At 42.1% G+C, this 20,751-nt stretch overlaps 1 protein-coding gene across 1 annotated transcript in view; it reads right to left on the reverse strand.

Annotated features, from left to right (window-relative positions):
- LOC133213101 (paralemmin-1-like) overlaps window positions 1-20,751 on the reverse strand; it is a 133,456-nt gene that overhangs the window by 79,383 nt on the left and 33,322 nt on the right. Inside the window, exon 2 of the mRNA XM_061355093.1 lies at window positions 9,442-9,522. Within this exon, the coding sequence (XP_061211077.1) occupies window positions 9,442-9,522 (81 nt within the window). The remainder of the gene's footprint in view (window positions 1-9,441; window positions 9,523-20,751) is intronic.

The raw sequence follows: 20,751 nt of genomic DNA on the forward strand, positions 1-20,751 counted from the left end.
ATGGGTAAATAAATACTAGATGAAGTAATTAAATAAGTAGATAAAAATAAATTCTGGCCACTGTGATATGCACCACCTGGAATCATAGTGGCCAAATGACTTTGCAGAGATAATCTTTCCCACTTGTTTTCTGTAGCTGGTACATTTGACAGCCCTGCAGATCCCCTAAATATTTACTCATTCACCACTCCTTCTCAAAGCACATGTTCAGCACAGCAACAGAGCACACAGGAACATGTTAAATAGAGCAATGTGACTGCAGAAATGGGTGAGTCTGAGATGGCTGGGATGGCTGGTATGGCTTCCCTTTAGGAAGGGCTAGATGTCAGCTGGGTGCCCCTGTAAAAAATGAAAGGGAATGCAAGGGTGCAGCTGGTGTTGCAGATGCACGGGGAAGTCATGCCCATGCCAAGCTAAATGAGGGATGGGTATGATGATAGCTATAGCTTCTTCATGAAGTTCTCGTGCTTTGTTTGTTTAAAAACTCTCAAAAATAGAAAATGCAGCTGTACAGATAGAGACCCAATTAGGAACGCTTTGGGCGAAAAAAGCACCAATTGGTTTATGTCCTCAGGTTAAACTTCCCATCCATTAGCAAGATCACCCATGTAAATATTTTGTGTGCATTGCTTTTAAATTGTTCAGTTGCCATATTTTATTTAACTTCATAAACCAAGTAGACAGTTGTTTCCATACAAAGATGAAGAAGAAGAAATAAAAACCAAGCTCTTTCAGCTGCAAAGAAACCCACTACAGCAAAAGACATTGTCGAGACACTACAGGAGAAGACACAAAGTTTGTGTCTTTCTTGCTGAGATCATTCATCAGCTACAGAGCCCTGGTCTGCACAGACTAGTCCTACCGAAGGGGATCATCAGTATGGCCAGATACAGGGTAAGAGTTTCTAATATTCATTAAAGACTTGAGATGACACTGAGAAAAAAACATCAACAATAACATGAAATATAACACAAACACAGCTGTTTTCTACATATATTGTCTACACATATGACTACCACAAAGTTCTGCTTGAAGTAACAGGCAAAAAGAGTCATGATGATACCTAGGCTGGAGAGTTGTTTCCAGTATCTCTCTTTAGGAAGCCTATTTAAGACTTCAAACATCTTGACGGCAGGATGATAATGATGGTTTTATTCAACTATTTGGCATTTTGCTTGTGGCAAGATTAAGCACCATAATGAGAGTAAACAATAGACAACTGCCACCAGCAGTTGTATACAATAGGGGCGAGGGGAGGGATGAGGGGTCTGGGCTGTCCCAGTTGGCACACACCGGCAGTGTGGGGACACAGCTTGCAAAAGTGATGTCGCAATGAGCTCACAGATGGTCCTCAGGATGGTGGCCTGGCCTGGAAGTAAGTTTCCCAGGGATTGTGTGGAATCTCTATCCTTGGCAAGAGTCCAAATGTAATGGGATGAGGCTGAGCATGGGAGAAACGTGCTCCTGTTGGTGGGGGCACAAGGAGATCTCCAGGGTTCCCTCACACATAAATTACTTCATGAGTCTGTGAGAACATCTCTGTTTCCCAGGGAATTTTGGATCTGGAGTAAGAAATAGCTTCAAGCTAGCTGAAGTTTCTGGCCTTCATGAGGTTGGACTGAAAAACTGAGTAGGACCATCTTTTGTAGATACACACATGAAAAGAGTTTGATCACACTTTCACTTCCTGGAGCCAGAAAATCATGTATGTTTTGCTTTTTCCTATGACTATGAAATCCATGTTTACAAGGGAAGCAAAGCATGGTTTTGAGGGGGTGAGGGATGGAAATAACTGTTTTTAGAATAGTTAAATATCTGACATTTCAAAAACTGGCAAACCTCTCCATGCAAAACAAATAGGCTTCGCAAGTTATCACCATTACTGTCAGCCAAAGTTGCTTTTACTACTATCTTCTGAAAGTATGATTTCCTTTCTACATTCTGTCTTTCCTCCGCTTCAGTTTATCACTCTTTCCCACATACACATATCAGTCAAAAGAGGCAAAAAAGAAAACCTGTTTTTCAGAGATTCCTTTCTTTTCTGGTCTTTAAACTTCTTATATCCATTATTTTAAAAAGCTAGACTCAGGTAATGTGAATTAATTTTTGAGAACATATCAGGTCATTAAGAGAGGCTGGGGTTGAAGCCAACTGTAAACATCCTCAGGGTACATTGATACAATATGGCTAAATGAAAACTGCTGAAGTGGCAGTTACCTACTTGAAGTACCTTGCTACCGATTTAAACCTGAGTGCCAATTTTGATTTCGAGGAAGTCGAGGTTGTATGGGGATGCTTACTTACATGGTCATACCAGGGCAATTCTGCCCCAGTTTGAGCTACAGCTCACACAATAATACCTTTTTCCTGAGTACAGTAATTCTCAGAGTAATTATACTGGAATAATTACAGTATATTCAGCATGAATATACTGTTTTCATACTCTGTAAGCAATTCAGAAAGAACGAGTCCCCTAAGTCCTTAGGCTGTGGTCCTATTCCCTCTCTCATTCCCTTTCTGGCCTACTGAAACTGGATTTCTCTTCTAGATTGTAAAACAGGTTAGGAGAGAGGCAGAGAGCCTCTCCCTCTTCAGCTAAATCCTGGCAGGAGGTGAGCTTCCCAGATTAAGGTAGGCATTTGCCCAAAGAAGCTGATGTACAGACCCGGACAAAAAAGAGTCCTCTGTTTTCTGGAAATTGAAATTTCTCTTAAAATTAGCTCCATGCCCCAGAACTGTGAGTGAGGCTCTCTACAGAGAGACAGGGTCAGCCTCACTTTCACAAGCTCTAGTCCTCATGAGGGAATTCTAGCAGCCCGGCATTTGTTCTAGGGGCAGCACACCAGGGAACAGGCAATCCAGGAGGTTTGTAACCTCTCTCTGCAAGTGACAGAGGAGCCAACAAAGACAGGGGGTATGCTGGACCTCATCCTCACCAACAAGGAAGGGCTGCTGGGTAATGTGAAGCTCAAGGTCAGCCTTGGCTGCAGTGACCATGAAATGTCGGAGTTCAAGATCCTCAGGGCAGTGAGGAGGATGCACAGCAATCTCACTGCGCCGGACTTCAGGAGGGTGGGCTTCGGCTTCTTCAGGGGTTTGCTTGACAAGAGTGCCATGGGACAAAGCCATGGAGGGAAGAGGGACCCAGTAATCGCTGGTTACTATTCAAGGATCACCTCCTCCAAGCTCAGAAACAATGTATCCTAATAAAGAGGAAGTCAGGCAAAAATGCCAGGAGGCCTGCACGCACAAACAAGGAACTCTTGGACAAACTCAAAACACAAACGGGAAGCCTATGAAACGGTGAAGCAGGAACTGGTAGCCTGGGGGGAATACAGAGAAATTGTCTGAGCAGCCAGGGATGAGGTTAGGAAAGCTAAAGCCCTGGCAGAGTTAAATCAGGGCATGTCAAGGGCAACAAGAAAAACTTCTGTAGATATGTTGGTGATAAAGGAAGACTGAGGAAAATGTGGGCCCTCTATAGGAGGAAATGGAAGATGTCCCAGAAGAAGGATGTCACCCCATGTATAACAAGGAGAACTGAAGAAATTACAGAACCATTAGTCTCACTTCAGTTCTCTGGAAGGTTATGGAATGGATCCTCCTGGGAGTTATCACAAGTCAAATGAAGCAAGTTATTGGGAAAAGCCAGCACAGATTCACCAGTGGCAAACCATGCTTGACAAACCTGACTGCCTTCTATGATAAAGTACTCTGCTCGGCTGACGTGGGGCGAGGGGTGGACATTGTCTACCTGGATGTCTCCAAGACTGTCAATGTGATTTCCCAAAGCCTCCTCCTGGAGGAACTGAGGCATTATGCTCCAGACAAGTGGTGTGTGTGGTGGATGGGGAGCTGGCTGATAGGTTGCACTGAGGGGATGGGGGTAAATAACTCCTTTTCCAATTGGTTGCCTGTCACTATCGGGATTCCCCAGGGATCGATTTTGGGCCCAATGCCACTCAGTATTTTAATAAACTATTTGGAAGATGGGACCAAGTGTGCCCTGACCAAGTCTGCTGATGATACCAAACCGAGTGGGGAAATGGATGCTTCAGAAGGGAAAGCCACCTTGCAGGAAGACCTGAATGGGCTGGAAGAGTGGGCTAACGAAAAAAGCTGATGAAGATCAACAAGGACAAGTGCAAGGACCTGGGGGTCTTGGTGGACAAGAAGCTCAATATGAGTGAACAGGGTGCAGCTGTGGCAAAGAAACCCAACAGGATGCTGGGTTCTGTCAACAAGGGCATCACCTGCACAGGTAATGAAGCCATCATCACACTTAGCTCAGTGCTTGTCAGGCCACACCTGGTTTACTGTGTCCAGTTTGGTTCCTGCTATACAAAAAGATGTGGACAGGCTGGAGAGGGTCCAGAGAAGGGCCACAAGGATGATCAAAGGAGCGGGAAGTCTGTCATAAAAGGAAAGGCTGAGGGAACTGGGTTTGTTAAGCCTTGAGAAGTCTCAGGTGAGACCTTGTGACCATGTTCCACCGTTTACCGGGTTGTTATAGAGAAAATGGAGGCTCCCTTTGTACAAGAAGTCACATGGAAAAGATGTACATGTGACAATGTAATGGGTACAAGTTACTCCCAGGGAGTTTCCCATCGGACACAAGAGGAAATCTTTTGCCAATGGGAAGATTCAGCCAGGAAAAATCTCCCCAGGGAAGTGGTGGGTTCCCCAACACCGAAACACTTCTAAGATTCGGCTGGACAGCGTGTTGGGACATCTTGTATAGGTCACGCTTTGCCTTGAAAGGTTGGACCAGATGATCCTTGAGGTCCCTTCCAACATGGTATTCTAAGATTCTGTGAGTAAGAAGAAGAGGTTTTGAGGGCTTTTGCACTGACCCTGTAGAGAATGGAGACTGTCCATGAGATCGCAAGACATTTTTTATGTGCTTGACTGAGTTGCCATTGGTTTAAGAGTTGACTTACTTGAAAGTCATCGAAGGATCCAACATAAAGAAGTAACAAGATTCCTTCATTAGCAAAAGTTATGTCTGTTTTTCAACACTGTTGCATACACACATGTAGATAGATGGATAGATACATCTATTTATGTTCTCTGATTTTAAGACTAGATTTTAAAACTAAAATTAATGACAGCAATGTAACTGTGGAATAATAAAACTAAAATGACACATAATTTTGAGTATATAACATATATTTAATATATTTATTATATCCATATTATTATATGCTTAATATATTTTTGATATACTTAATATTATATATAAGTATAATAAAATAGCTTCTGCTAAAGCCATACCCTAACAAGATCTCTATAACATAAAAAAGCTTTCCTTTCCTTCAGAATAAGGATGTTAATTATATTATAGATTAAGTGTTCATTAATTGCAGTCTTCTAGAAGCAGACGTTAACAGAAATAGGTCCCTAATATTTATACCCCACAGAGATAAAATAACTGTGGTAACTAGATTCGTTATAATAGATAAAGTAACAGCAGAGACCAATTTTTCATTTAGTTAGGAGGTTTTGTGCTGTTTATTTTATTACCAGCAGCCACTAAACAGAGCTACAGTAAATAATTACAGAAATTCTCTTCAACTAAATACAGAGGCAGCCAAATCTCAGAAGAAATACTTCTACCCCAGAATTTATTTGAAATAGCAAGCAACTCCATTAAAACAGGCCTACCCAACTGCTGCCTAGCTGAACAAGTTCTTAAAAGCAACTGTTGCTTGTAGATTATACCTCCAGTGCAACTGAAGAACTAAAATCATTGTCCTGTGTAAGGTGAATATTGTCTGCTTCTCTGATTTCAAACTATAGAATCTGGTAAGACCTTCAGTTCCCATAGATGTGGCAAGTCCTGTTGTGTAGGCATATGGCCAAGTAGGAGGGAGGCAAGGGGAGGTGCTGTAAATGGCCTCTTACTGGAGCAAAAAAAAGCATGTTCAAAATGTTATACTCAAATAATGTTGCTTCAAACATTTTCCAATACCCAGGGCCTTTCCAATGAAACATCTGATTGTAATGTAGATAAATATACCTCCTGCCTTCAATGGAGTGCCTCAACAGTCCAGAAGTACCACCCTGGCTGCTCTGTGCTCACCAACGTCCCTAATTTTCAGTGATTCACAGATGACACTTTCACTGTCGGCAATGAGGGAATTCACCTTTTACAGCCTAGACTGCTCTAGATCCTCTCCTACTCCAGACTTTCACACCTGGGGGGGTTTTACTTGATTAACTCACAAACTCACACAGACCATGAATATCTGAGCAATGTTTTTGTCTTGATGTCTGCAGCCTTAAAACCATCAGGGGCATTCTCAGGAGCTTTTGCAAATGTGTTGCCAAAGCCTCATCCACATTCAATACTGACATTTACTAACTCCAATGACTGCTGAGTTGTTTTGCCTAACGCAACGGGGCAGTGGCCACTGTTCCCTTATTTCCAGCCAGGTACTTAACAAGGGAATAATGAATAACTGCTGGTAGACTTATTTTGCCATGGGTCTAATCATCAGCAGCAACTTGAAAAATGTAGGTAATCCAGCACAAACATTTGCAATGAACTATTTCTGTGTGGCATTTTTCCTATGTGAATGACATTGTCTGAAATTAACAAAACCCCTGCAGCTTCCTGAATCTTTATTAGGTAACCAAACATGCTATTTTACGCAGTGATTTTAAAAGATAAAAATTACACTGGCATTGCATAAAAACGAAGCAAACCCATTGAATCCTGGCATGAATGTCTTTGGGTGAATTCAAGCTGCTCCACTTGTGGGATCAACCCAGATACAGCAGACACAGTATTAACCCAGTTATTACAAAGTCCTTGCACTCTACACTGACATCAATAACCTCACATCATTTTAGGTAATGGGCTTCTTGGGTAAGCCTCATCTTTTTGACCTGATTTCTGTCTTGCACAGAATCAGTTTAGAATTAGTGAAATCCACATAATTCAGGAAATTAACCATGTTGCACCTAGCACTTCTGAAGGAAAATGAATGCACCTATTTTGGACTGTGAGAGCCAGACTGGGGAGCCATATCAGACTGCAAGACTCCGTTCAGAGTGGACTTGGAGCCCCTGGCTTGCAGAGGCTCAGAGCATCCAGGGTGAGGTGAGAGAGAATAAGGGGGGATACACAGCTTTCTAAATGAACAGAACAACCTGGTGGGCCAAATACCATTTTGGTCAGCACTCCACTAAGCAACCAGAACACTAAACAAAGCATGAAAGGAAAATGCAGTTTGCTTGGTTTGCCACCACAGACAAAGGGAAATACAGTCAGCCAGTGCCCCAGTTTTATATATATATATATATATATATATATATATATAAAAATATATATGTATTTTTTTTTTTTTTTTGTGGAGGCCAGGGCCTCCATCTGTTCAGGAAGTTCTTAGCAGCAGTCAGGATGAAATCTATCTTAGACAGACCTGTGCTATCACCTCAACCAGGTCTTCCAGCAGACAGTTGTTGGTGGTGGTGCAGTGTGGTGGTACAGGCAGCTCCTACAGCAGCAGTTATTGTGACCTCCCAGTAAAAGCAACACACTTCTCCTCTAATGAGAAGTGATGATACTTAATGGAGAGGCAGAGAAGCTCCTATCATACTTGATGCTCATTCTCGTACCCAGCATTACAAAGCTTGAGTGCTTTTAGTGGAGAAGGATGTCATTTTAAATTTCTGTGCCCTGATGTCCCCTGAGCTTCTTGCACGGTTCTTGTTCTTGCTCCATTATGTGAGCTAAATAATATAGGGAAATAGCTAATTTTCGTGTATATCACTGAAAAAATCCATGCAACAAGACTGAACCTCTGCTAGTGGCTGAAGTCAGTATCAGTTTATTCTAGCTGAGGGGCTGACTCCACTGCACCACCTTGAGAGGTTTTCCTTTTGCCTGTGGATTATGACAGAATTTTGTTTAGCAACAGCTAAATATATTAAACATTTTTATATTAAAATAAAACAAATGAAGTAAAGAATTTCCATGTCTGGCTTTCCAAAAGTCTCTGATTAAAGAATTTGATGAAAAAGCATAATTCAGCTAGTTTGGAAACAGTTAACATGATAAAGGAAGTCCCCAGCTTTGCAGCAAGAGAAGAAAAGCAAGCACCATGAAGGCACTGGAAAGGCATCTTACTGCCCTGCTGCATCAACCTACGGTCCTCAGAAGAAATTCTCCCTTGCCTGTAGTCAATGGCAGCCTGAAGGAAATTGCAACTCCTGTTGCCCACAGAAAAGCAATCACATCATTGGTAATACTGAAGACAATCTGTGACATCAACAGATTTATGGTGAAGCCAAATGGAGCATTTGTGTAGGCTGTAATCGATTGCTTGGGGTTAACTGCATCATGTTTACCAGAAAATGAGAAACAGTTTACAGAACATGATGCCAGGGTCTTGGAGAGGCAGGAGCATCCTGTCTGTAGCGTTAACTTGAAGTCTGGTCTTCAAGTGCATGCGTGGGCAGAGAAGACATTCTGTGCACCATCACCCCTCACAGGTGTACTGTTCACATATGCATACATACTATTGTACAACCAACCTAAATGTCTGATTTTAAAAGCACAGCTCAGCTTGCTTGCTGCAAGAATAAACTGCCCAGTCCTGATCATCTTTCTCAGATATGTTAATCACTAAAATTCCTTAGGCTCCCCTGCTGAAGTAAACTAACGAGATTTGACCCAAAAAGGCACACTGGTTACAAAAAGATCACATGTACATTTTTGTTCGCTTTGCTCTACACAAATGTAATGACAAACTCTGCTACTGATAGGAAGGCTGAATGATAGAAATAACCAGCATGGCTTTCAAATGACGATATTCTGCAGCTGTCATGGAGTCCAACAGGGACTGGGGGCTGCTCAGCACCCTGTCAAATATCAAGGCTCCTCTCCATGTAGACACGCACGTATGCATCAACACACTCCCTGCATCTGCATGCATGCCCATTTTATTATGCCATGTACACCTAATAACTTCATCCTACAATTAAAGCTTCACACACACACACATATGCTAACTAGCACCCTCTCTGCAACACACAACGCACACAAACCTAATGACAGGCACCAGAAAAATCCAATGCAGCTCTGCAGACAGAAAGAGCTCAGTGAAGCTATGCAGTGCACACCCAATCCAGAGTGATTCATGTCTTACCATTATGTATAATAAATAACAGTGTTTAATAATAACAGCAGTGCCGTGCTGCCTGCGCTCACACCCTTCCGACTCCATGCTCCTAAGCCATTTCTGCAACATGTTCCTATGCATGAAACACACAGAATGAAAAGCAGGCAGGACACGATCACTGCAAGAGATAGGCTCCGGCAATGAAAGCTGCTTCATGTCGGAGTGGGGTCTTCCCAGCTTTCAGATGTGTGATCTGCATGTCTAATAATGAACAGATTTAGTCAATCCATCATTTCTGGCATCAGTCCCTTACCTTGAAATGCTGCAGCTGAAGTATCTGGTCCTCAAGCTGTTGTCTCTTGCCTTCTATTTCTGTCTGTCTTTTCCTTTTCTCCTTGGAAAAATAATTTGAGAGAGAAAGAGAAAAATCTCGTCAAAGAAAAGGAGGCTTTAAGGGTAATGGATTCGTATGAGCAGGTAAGCAGTCAAATGCATCTGTACAGATGTCACCAGTCCCATTTCACCTGCTCCTCTGCCTGCTGGTATGCAAGCAGCAGCGTCCTGGGAACACGCCAGCCTGGCTAGCCCGTTGCTTGCCAGCAGGAGAAATTCTCCTCTCTCACTCCCGGCAGCCGAAGCAGCAACAGAGTGCACAGTCCCAGAGGAGGGGAGAAAACAGTCGTAACAGCTGAGAGTGAAGTTAAAGGGACAAAGATGTGCTTTTGCATTTGAGATTCTGGGCTAAAACCAAGGATTGCGTGGTGCAATTCTGTGACAGTAAGGCGACACGAAAGCAGTGGGTGGCATCACGGAGGAAAGGAGAATGTTTTTCCCCCGCAAGGCTGGTGGCAAGATTTTCCCCACGCTCCATGGGAAGAAGGTGTTCAGCCAGATTCCACAGGATCTACCTGGAATGCACATGGGACTGATAACCCCCAGCTGACTTTGTTTAAAATTCAAGCTACCAGCACACCAGCAGCTGGCCCTTACCAGTTCCCAGTAGCTGGACTGACTGAGTGTCGCCAAGGACAGCACGGTCATTTCCACGGCTGAGGGCTTTCATGGTTACATTCATGAGCAAGCCACTCGTCTGTGCCCAGGCTGCTCCCTTCAGCAGTCAGGGGACTCTCTCAGGTGTTTCAACAGGAGAATGACCTGCTTTTTCTTCCCTACAACACCTTTCCCTTACAGGGGATAAACAGCTCGCTTTTTGTAGTCTTCTGCACCTTGCGGGGAGTGTTTCTCCTCACCCACCCCCAGCCTGGACCAGGGTTTTTTTCCTGATAGTTTTACCTCCTTTGACATTTTTCAGCCAAGACAGAAATACTGAGTAGTACATGAAAGCAGTCAAATAAGCGTACCAGCCTCGGTTTTTACTGGAACATCAGTTTTTATTCCCTACCTGTGAAAGCCTGTTCTTGTTATTTAAATATTTCAGTACCTGTAAGATTGGGCTTGAAGACATTAGGGAATTTCTCAAGTCCCCAACATAATTTTTGTGTCCCATTTCTAGGTGCCCTACTCATGCTCTGCTTTCTAGGAATTTTGAACCTTTATGCCTCATCCTCAAAGGATGTAAAATAAGATGCTGCCTATGCAGAAATTAATTGTGCTTATATTGGACATCAAATGAGAGCATTTGGAGTGAAAGCATTACATTTACAAGGAAGATAAGGGAGACTCTTTTTTTTTTCTTCTTAATGCCAGGCTCACTCAAAACAAAACATGGAGCTAGGTAACTGTCTGGACCACTCCTGCCAAAGTGTTAGACATCAGAACGGTGGTGGGAGGGCTGGAGTAATGAACCCAGAAATGCAGACAAATGATGCATGTGTCAAGTAGTTCTCTAATACACTGCACACTCTTACATTCTAATTGTTTGTATCTACATCTATACACAAACACACGTTCCCTTCTCTCTGAAGTATGTAAGAGTATTACTGATGAACAAAAATATTCTGCTAAATTTGTTCTGGAGTGGGAAAATTGGCTTTCTGTATGACTAGAATGTCATAAACAGTGTCTGTCTTCAGCTGAAAACTTAACATCTCACTTCTTTGTGCACACAGATGATAGTTCGCATTTGTGCACACGCAAGCATAGATAATTTATGCATGCACCTTTAAAAATGCTTCCTTATATAAAATTGATAGTCTCTGGATCATCCCTCTTATTGCTCCTCCAATCCCCATCTCCTCTTTGCAATTTTGAATGGAAAGGGATATTGGGTGGCTTAGGGGTTAAGCCCCACTCCCAGCATTGTTCAGGCATCTCTCTCGCCATTTTCTTCCTTCTGTGACATTAACAGCATACTTTGGAGACTGAAAACCAGAACCTGTTCTTTACTATTTACTCAAATAGCTGGTCAGCCATGGACCGGAACAAAGTAATTCTAAAAGCCGTTCCAGTAAATGACCTGATAGTCTCAGAATAAGGATAATCACGTCCTGTTTGTGCCAAGCTGACCAGATGACAGAATGTTTGAATTTCACATATATAGACACTAACACCCCACATCTGACAGTCCATAGGTCAGATTAAGACATATCTTCACAGGTAACTGACCTACATTTTTATGTGTGTATATACATATACATACATATGTGTATATATATGTGTCTACATATATATATCTTGATATATACGAATTCTACCCTTCACAACAAGCGTCTTGATAAACATATGATGGAAATCACCCCAGTACCTCCTCTGGCTGGCTGTGTAATGCTATATAATAGATGTGACAAGACAGCCTTATAAAAGATAGATGGAAACTTCTTTTCTTTGTAAGAGAAAGCACTTAGAGTGTTTTCCCTATAGGCAGTAACACAGCAGGCACTGAAAGACTTGAACTACTTACTAACTAGTGGGCTTCTGTGGAGTTAAATTGGAATATTGCTCACATATCCATTTCATTGGCTTTCAGTCAACCTCACTGCATGCCTCTACCTTCTGAGGATGATAGCAAAAGTTTCCTCTGAAGGTTGCATGAATCGTAGCATTGGTAATTAGCTATCAGAACATTTCACCTTCAGGTCATTGAATCACATTCAGTTTATCTTTCTTCAAGTCGCTGAAGGCTGTGATCATATGTGTTTCTGGTTTATATGGGCATGCTCTGAAAAAATGCGGTAGAAGACTGGACTGGCTGACAAAACTCACACCAAAATCGGCATGTCAAGTATTTTAGACATTCAGTAGGCGAAACAAGACTCCACTTAAGCAGGGTCCTGATTCAAAACTTTACTGAAAACACTGGGATGTAAAGTGCATGCTAATACCTCATCACTTGTTAAGGCACTTTTCTATGTTGAAGCCAGTAAATGTTCCTCATTACTCTGTTCACATACTTAGAGATACAAAATTTAACTTCAAATTTACTAAGGGTCCTGGCACCAAGAAAATAAAGTGCTTACAATACAGAAATTAATCCATCACTGCTTCAACTAGCAGTTAACATTAAACTCCAAGAAGTAATCACCAAGAACATTCCTGATCTCCTCCCCTGGAAAGGATGCATGGAGTTCAAGCCATAGGCAAAAGGTGGGAGCCCAGAGGAAGCTTGAGTATATACAGGATAACAGGATTTTGTACAGCTCCTGCACCTTTTGAGAGGAGTAGTGAAAATTGCCAGCTGGAATGTCAAACACCCACCCACACACTTCCTTGAAGCTATGCTGTGGACACCCAAGTGTTATTCTTTTTTTTTTTTCCCAAGAAATGAAGGGATTATAGAATCTAGGTTGAGAAGAGGTGGAGAAAACAGGCACTCAACCAGTTTTACTGTGAATGTGGTAGGTTTAAAAGAAAAGATTTGTATCTATCTGAAGTGTGCTGCTTTTGTAAGAAGGTCACCATGAATGGTTACCTTTCCAAACTAGCAGAGGAACACTTGAGAGGTATACTCAGGATGCTCTGGATATCCATGAGTAAAATATGATTTAAACCTTACATCTCTCTCTTCACCGAAAATACAAGGAAAATGGGGAAGTGAAAGTGTCTGATTTTTTTACTCACAGACCCAAATGACGAGAAAAAGACATAGGTCAAATAGCTAGGTTACTCAGCTACTTGATACCTGTTTAATGAAATACGAGATTTGTGCTCATCCACTCACATGTGGATGTGCAACATGGAAACCATATATTTATTCCCTTTTTCAAGATGCTTGATTTCAGAAAGGATGCAATTGCTTCTTAGCTCTAAAGATGCCAGCGCCACTTTCCTATTTCTAAAAAAACAAATAGACAAGATACTTGGTAAGATGCCATCTACTTGGAAGGGAGAGAGGTGTTGGAAGGAAAAAACTGAGATCTATAAAATCATGACTGGGGGGCATGGAGACAGCCAGTGGGCATCTACTGCTCACTCTGTTTTCTCCTGCATGAGAAAAAAAGGGCATCAAGTGAAACCGGAAGGTGCAGGTTTGAAGCCAAAGCAATGGTCTACTGTGGAAATCCATGTCTCAGGGTTCTGTGGGTCCTGAAGGGTGCTGACGGTCCTGGAAGGTGCTGAGGGTCCCAAGGGAGCATGGGGACAATCAGAGTGAAAGAATACTGTAAGGCTTAGTACTTAAACTGAAATTACACCTGGTGCAGGAAGTCCCTGAACCACATGTGGTTTTGAGGGTGTTTGCTAAGTTTTTGTATGCTTGTCCTTCTCTCATTCTCGTCTTAACCCCACTGATTTTTTTTATTCATCAGAGAATGGGTGCAGAATTTTTGTCTGAATCATGTGTTTCCATTTGATCAAAATAACCTATAGTTTAGTATCAGACTTGTTAAACTATTGTAGTCAAGCAACCATAAACCACCACCATCAAAAGCCCCAAGTCCAAAGATAACATAAAACCTTTGAAAAAAACAAGTTATAACAAAACGCTTCTCTGTGACACTACAGTAACAAAACACTTATATTTTCCATTACAAAATAATTTTTGACATTGTTTATAAATCTGCCTGTTCCCACACTGTAGGAAGTGGTACAGAGATTATTTAGTTCACAGAGTCTTAAGTGCCTGCTGAGAAACACGCATATCTAAATCCATGTAAATCCTTGGGGCAGTAAAGCCTTGGTAAAGCCCTCTGCTCCCTTTGTACTGGCAGAAGCACTTGATTTCTTGGATTTAAACCCAGCTCAGAGATGTGCAGAAACCACTCTAATGGGCAGCACAGAAACTAAACGCTACTTGATTGACCTCATTGGAAAAATACATGCCTGAATCTGATGGCAGGCTAAGGCTTACAGTACAGGTATCCAGAAGGTGTCCCCTGGTGGGAAAACCAGAAAAATTCTCAACTCAGCATAAAACCTTGTGACTTTTGAGGAGATCAGCACAATGACCTGGATCAGCCACCACTCCTACTTTTATCAAAGAGGTTTACTGTTGACTTCATCCTTCATGCCAAGCAAGTGACCAGTCCACCACAGAGGAGGGGGCGGAAGAGGGAGAGCTCTTGCCTGTCATGCCAAGGCAAAATAAATGCACTCAAAAATGGCACAGGTGGAGGAAAATTAGTATGCTTCAAATCAGGGAAAACAGTCACAAAGAACTGTCTTTAAAGGATCACCTGTATTTCTTCAGCAAGACATTATTTTCTCCACTCTAGACAGTAGGCAGATATTATTCCTGGTTTATTTAAAGCTCACAGATTTTTAGGGCAGCAAGTAAGGAAACAAGCAAACAAAATTGCCGCTGACACCTAATTTTTCTGTTGCCAGTTTAGGGACATCCAGAACTCTGGGGGAAAGGAACATCTGGGTTCTCTAATGATTTCAACATGCAGTTAGCACAATCCCAAGAAATGATGCCTCATAGGAACTGAAACTTTCTCCTGGGTGGTAGTTTAAATTACCATCTTCACTGTGGCTCCTTCACATCGCTCAGCAGTAAAATCAATTCTGTAAATTTGTTTCCTATTTTGCAGTTCAGCAGTAATGGTTCATTGGAAAGAAAATACTAAGAAAGACAGGAGGCCAATTTTATCACTTTATTTCCTCTTGCTTCTTTCTTTGCCTCCCACCTCTTCATTCCTGTCTGGTCAATTCTTTCATTTTCCTGTTGCATTTGAAGAGCAGGAAACTCACTGACAGCAACCATCCCTACCAGTTGCAAAGATGCAGCCCACTACTGGTAGCACTTTGCAAAATGAAGTTCTAAACATTTGTTGCTGTTGTAAATAGTATACAATAGAAATCACAGTACCAGAAGAGGCAGGATGCAGAACTGAAGCAGAGGCACTATTACACAAGAATAAACATGCCTTGAGGGTTGGTGGCAGGATGCCTGCACCTTTTGGTCCATCAATGCCCACTTTCACTACTTGCTGCCAGTACAAGAAGTGGAGCCCATCATCGTGCCAAGTGTATCAAACTAGATCACCATGTGCACTGGCATGACTGTGCTTGGTGGAAATATTCTTGTTATGGATAGCTACACAGCCTCTCTATTTGCAAGCTGGAGGCTTCACTCTTCTTCTGCTTGGAGCACTAGGAAATACGTGTTGTTTCAGATTATGAGAAATGACTCCTCTTCTACTCTGCTCCCAGCAGAACCAGAGTCTGTACTTTCTGGTTTCTGAGATCCATTTTTCTCTGCAGCTACACCATCAACAACACATCAATGTAAACTATTGGTTTTGCTCCCTTAGGCATTTTCCTGCAAGACCCTCTCTGTCCCAGTCCCCTGAAACCGGTGGCCATTTGTCTAAGCTCTGTTTCACTTAAAACATGACCAGGAGACAATTTTCCTTCATCTGTATACTGGAATCCAGCTTCTGAATTAAGGAAACTGTACTTTGTAGTCTTACGTAGCCTCTAGAAAACTACCACCCTTTTTCACTTATAGTTTCCCTGTGCTGGAGGCTTATTACCTGAAACAGAGATTTCAAACATCCTAAGTGCCTAGGACCTTGGTGGTTCACCTTACTGGACCCTTTCCATATGTGAACAAAGCAAACTGTGCATTGAAAAGTTCTAGGTGGGATGCAGGAACAGCGGGAGTGCAAGATGCTGTTGAAATGCTTTCCGTGTATCTTTCACATACCCACATATCTTACAACAAAGCTGTGATCGTTTCCATCACTCCAAGCAACAAGCAGATGGGTTATTCAGGAATGAACAACAGGAGTTTGAAATTGCACAGGTGCAGCAGATAAATGCCTGAGGGAAGCAGGTGAAACCCACCTAAAAGATAATGGCTCCCTTCCTTATTCTTGCTCTTTCCATGGTTGTATGCACAGCAGGAAGCAAAGGAGAGATTGGAGACAAGGTAAACAGTTAATGAGCTTCCCCTCCTCTCTTGTGAAGCCGGCTTAAACTGGAGATTGCTGTGTTGTTTCCCATTAAATAGACAGCACAGCATGCAAAAAATGTCTTGTCATGTTTGTTTTGGACACAGAACAGACTTAATCCATAGAGGTAGATCCTGATGAGGGAGTAAGTAGAAAAGCCTGGAAGTTACAGAAATGCTTTGCTTCTCCTACATTGAACATGCTCCTGCAATGACGAAGGCAGCATCACTTGCACAGAACTGAACCCTCAGTGAGAAGAAAGAAATACACTGGCTTTTATTTTAGCTTCACGTCTCTTTTCTCCAGTAGTGGGTGTCGGTGAAGTTATTTGATCATGTACATGAACGGGGTGGTTTAAGAGAGGTGAAGAGATCCAGTTTGTTGGAATCAAATTAAGTGCTCCCAGTAAAGCAGCAAATGCTTTTGGGCTGCAGTCCCATTTCTTGCGGATTTTGTTATTTGCATGCAAAAAATGGAGAGAAAACAATCAAGAAATTCATTTTCTCAATTTCACCTAGCAATTAAGCTACCCTTGTACAAGGTCAAAGGATGTGTTGTTCCTGTGGTCACTTAATAAAGCAAATGGAGTAACTCTGTGTTGTCATGTGAATTGTCTGGAACTCAGGGTTCAAATAAGAGAACTGTAATAGACATCACGGTGTGGGACACCAAAGAAGGAATTCACCCACATGGGGTCCTGTAGGATTAACTCCTCCTCAGTGTTAATGAATATGGACATTTTGTGACTGTCAGTGTCATACCTGAAACTATGCCGAACAAAGCTAAGGACCCTCTCTGGTAAGGCAACAATCCACTAAAGCGTTGCAGCAAAAACTTCAGCTGCCCTGCACACTTATAAATATAGCTCCCTGGTCACCAAATGCAACCACCACAATGCACACAGACAATGACTGCTTAATTAAAATCACCATGCATCTCAAACAGCAAATAAAAGGATGGCACTGCTCCCAGAACAACAGCTCTTAATGAAAAGTGATGAATGCGAGAAGGAATTTCCTTTTGTAAAAGTTTCTTATTACCATTTTTGAAAGGGGACATAATGGAAAATATCTCATTGAGATGATGAGGTAAAATTATTTTAGGAGAAAACATGGTTTCTCTGATATCCCATGGGGAAATTCCCACTTTGATGGAGCAGCCATCCCCATTTTGATGCAACCAAGATTTTACCTGCAATATTTGCCTTCCACTGAATGCTATTGGGTCATTGGAAGGAATGTTTCAGGCGTAACACAATCCATGTGCATTTTGACTGGGCCACCACCATAATGAGTCCTTGAAGTACTAAAACTTTTAGTTGACTTTCCTCTTTCCTCCCAGATCTGAACTGAAACTGAACATGGTCTGAGACCCGCAGATGCTGCTTCCCTCCTGTTGCTGACAGGAATAAAGCCACACTTTCCTATGTATTTATAATTTGATCAAGGGTGTCATGATCAGCCATTTGGCTGCTGAGAGGTGACCAGGGTCATTGGAGTTTAGGTACCTTCTCTGTGAGATGTGACAGTGAATCAAACAGACATCTTACCAATGCCAGATTCTCACCCCTTGTTAGTTCCAAATCAGCATTTCTTCCAAAACTTCCAAATTTTTACACTAACTCTGAAAACAGATTAAGAGCTCAGGGCCACCTGACTCCTGTAGTGACCTTTTCTGTGGCACCAATTATTTCTGGAAAGTGCCCAACAGACTATGCAGAGCACATTGTTAATATAAATCACAAAATAGACAGATTTATCCATTATTCTGGGTTATCCATAAAACCAGTCATAAATGACAGGCAGCCGAACTTCATTACCTGGTGTCTGCTACAGCTAACCTCAAACACCATGTGCTACATCATGACCTTGCTCAGCCTGAGGAAATGGGAAACTGAGTGCCTTCACCTAGCAAATTATTTTTCTTCCTAAAAAGATGGTGGAATTTTTAATCTACTGTTGTGTAGAACAAATTTTGAAACTTCTCTCCATAAAACAAGCAAAATTCTGAAAGAAGCTACTTTTAATATTTTTTTCCTTTACTTTTCTTAAACTTTTTTTTTTTTTAGTGAAAGATTGTTAAGTAGACTTTGATCGAAGCTTTCATTCATAAAAACATATAACAAGGAGTTTTCTGTAGGCTAAGTAGACTATTCGTAGAAAAACAGTTCATTAACTGTCCCTACACTCACGTTGCCACTAACTGGCCTTGGTTTAAATCCATGCTGTTCAGTGTACACCCTTTCACTGTTTGCTAATGAAAAGGAGAAAGACAGGATTTGGTCGGTATGGGCTTAATTTAATCACTTTTCCACAGCTCCCGAGAAAAGAGAGTGTCTCTTTTTGTTTTTTTTTTTTTGCCCTCATGGCCTGTACACTCTAAGCATCTCTTCATGATGCCAAACAGGATATTGTGAAGCTTGGGGTAACATCTCTGCAGAAAGATGCTGAATATGCCGAGAAACACCTGCACAAGGCTGATCTTTACCTACAAAACAGGTTCTGATTGCAACATTATGACAACCATTAAGGAATCTCAAACTCTTGCGGTAAGAAATAAAAAAACAAATCACAAAGTTTAAAAGTCAAGCTGAAGCTGTGATTCCTTATGCTGGTTTTCTCCCAAGCAAGTCCCTGGTGAAGATCAGGACACTTTATTTTTCACCTGTTGAGAACTTAGATTGGAATCACCAAGACTGTGATTTCAGTAGAGTTTGTTTACCTTCTTTATCCATTTTAACTGCATATATGACAGACATCTCCACTTCAAGAAACGCAGCACATTAAGCAGGAAGAAGAAATCGGATTTTCTGTGGTGGGTAGGGAACAAACTGGTTGGGCTGGTCAGCTCAGAGCAATACCCAGGACCCATAGGAATGATACCAGCACTAATTCTGGTACTTGATTCATATCCAGCTTTTTGCTTGTTATTTTCTAAATAATGGCAGAAAAGACCAAAATGAAGGAATTAATATATTCAGTTGGGCTTTGTACTTTAATCCTTATGGTCTGGCTGGATTAGCCAATTATTTCAGAGTCTCAGTGCTTCACGTCAAAATGATTTTACTGAGGCTTCCTCCCTTTGCTTGAAAGTGTGGCACTTGCCTACTGACTCTGAAGCTTTTGGTGCTGACCTCTGTGGCACCATGCTGAGTCTCCTGGTGTCACAGAGCTGTGCTTAGCAGCTGTACTGTACAGGGCTTCTCTACTGCTGAGAAGTGCTTCTTGTTGTTTGCAAGATAAAGTTATTAGCTCAAAACCCTTTCTTTAAGCTTTTGTCTAACTGGTGTGAGTTAAGGATACTCAGATTACCTGATGCTTGGGGATCTACTGACATAAGTTGCAGTTGCTGATGTGTTTCAGTCTTAATGTGTTTCAGTCTTCTACATTCAGGTTTACACCAAAAAGAAAAAGGGAGAGAAACGTCCTTACAAGAGCATGTGGATGCAGTCAAGAGCCTGAGAATTACCACCTTCCAGTGCCGGCATCTTTCCAAACTGGTAATGCTGATTAAATGGTGCACCATTTCACAAATCACTATTCTGGCTAACTTTCCCTTTATTTCTGAAGGGGTTGCTTTCCTCTTTCTTTTTGACCAGCCTTGAACGTCCCAAAAATTTACACCTTGTAAAGACCACACAGGTCTGAGGGGCATCAGTGCCCCCCTCCAGTTAGAAGGTAAGCTCCTGCTGAATCCTGGAGGCTGACGGAGCTGCAGCACATGCTGTTCCTGTCTGCTTTCCAGTTCATCAGGAGAGTCACATTACTCCAATATGAGACCATAAATGAGATTGTGGCTAAGAGGGTGTATACATCTCTGTGTTTGGTAAGCATGCTTGGTGTGTGATCTAGGTATGTTAAAAATCCTACCCAGCCTGAGCCTTGGCATCTTGCCTACACAGCACATAAAAGAACTGGCTTCATCTCCAACCAGCTTACTTCTGGAATCTTATTTAATCTGGCAGGTGTATGATCACATCTCAACACTGAGCCTTTGCAGTATGCAGGAGGTATTACCACTATGTCATTCCTTTAGGTCAGGCATCCCAATGTGCTCTTTGTGAGTAGGAGTGGTTGGGACATAACACTATGGATTGCATAACAGAGTCATCTGCCAGCCTTCTCCATGCACTACCAAAGGCAGAGACCACGCTGGTCCTGGCAACACAAACCAACCCCACAGCAGTTTCTCACTACCTGTGTGTCACTTTAAGTAAGGAGGAATGGGTAAGAGCACAAAGCCTGTGATACATGCCCATTTGCCTCTAAAGGGGCTGGCTGGCTGGCTGCAGATGCTCAAGGCAAGGGTGCTCATTGCTGCAGGTCACTATG

Source organism: Neopsephotus bourkii, unplaced genomic scaffold (genome assembly GCF_033783945.1).
Source record: "Neopsephotus bourkii isolate Nb327-2 ecotype Australia unplaced genomic scaffold, CSIRO-AGI_Nbou_v1 NB_776, whole genome shotgun sequence".
Lineage (NCBI taxonomy): Eukaryota > Metazoa > Chordata > Aves > Psittaciformes > Psittacidae > Neopsephotus > Neopsephotus bourkii.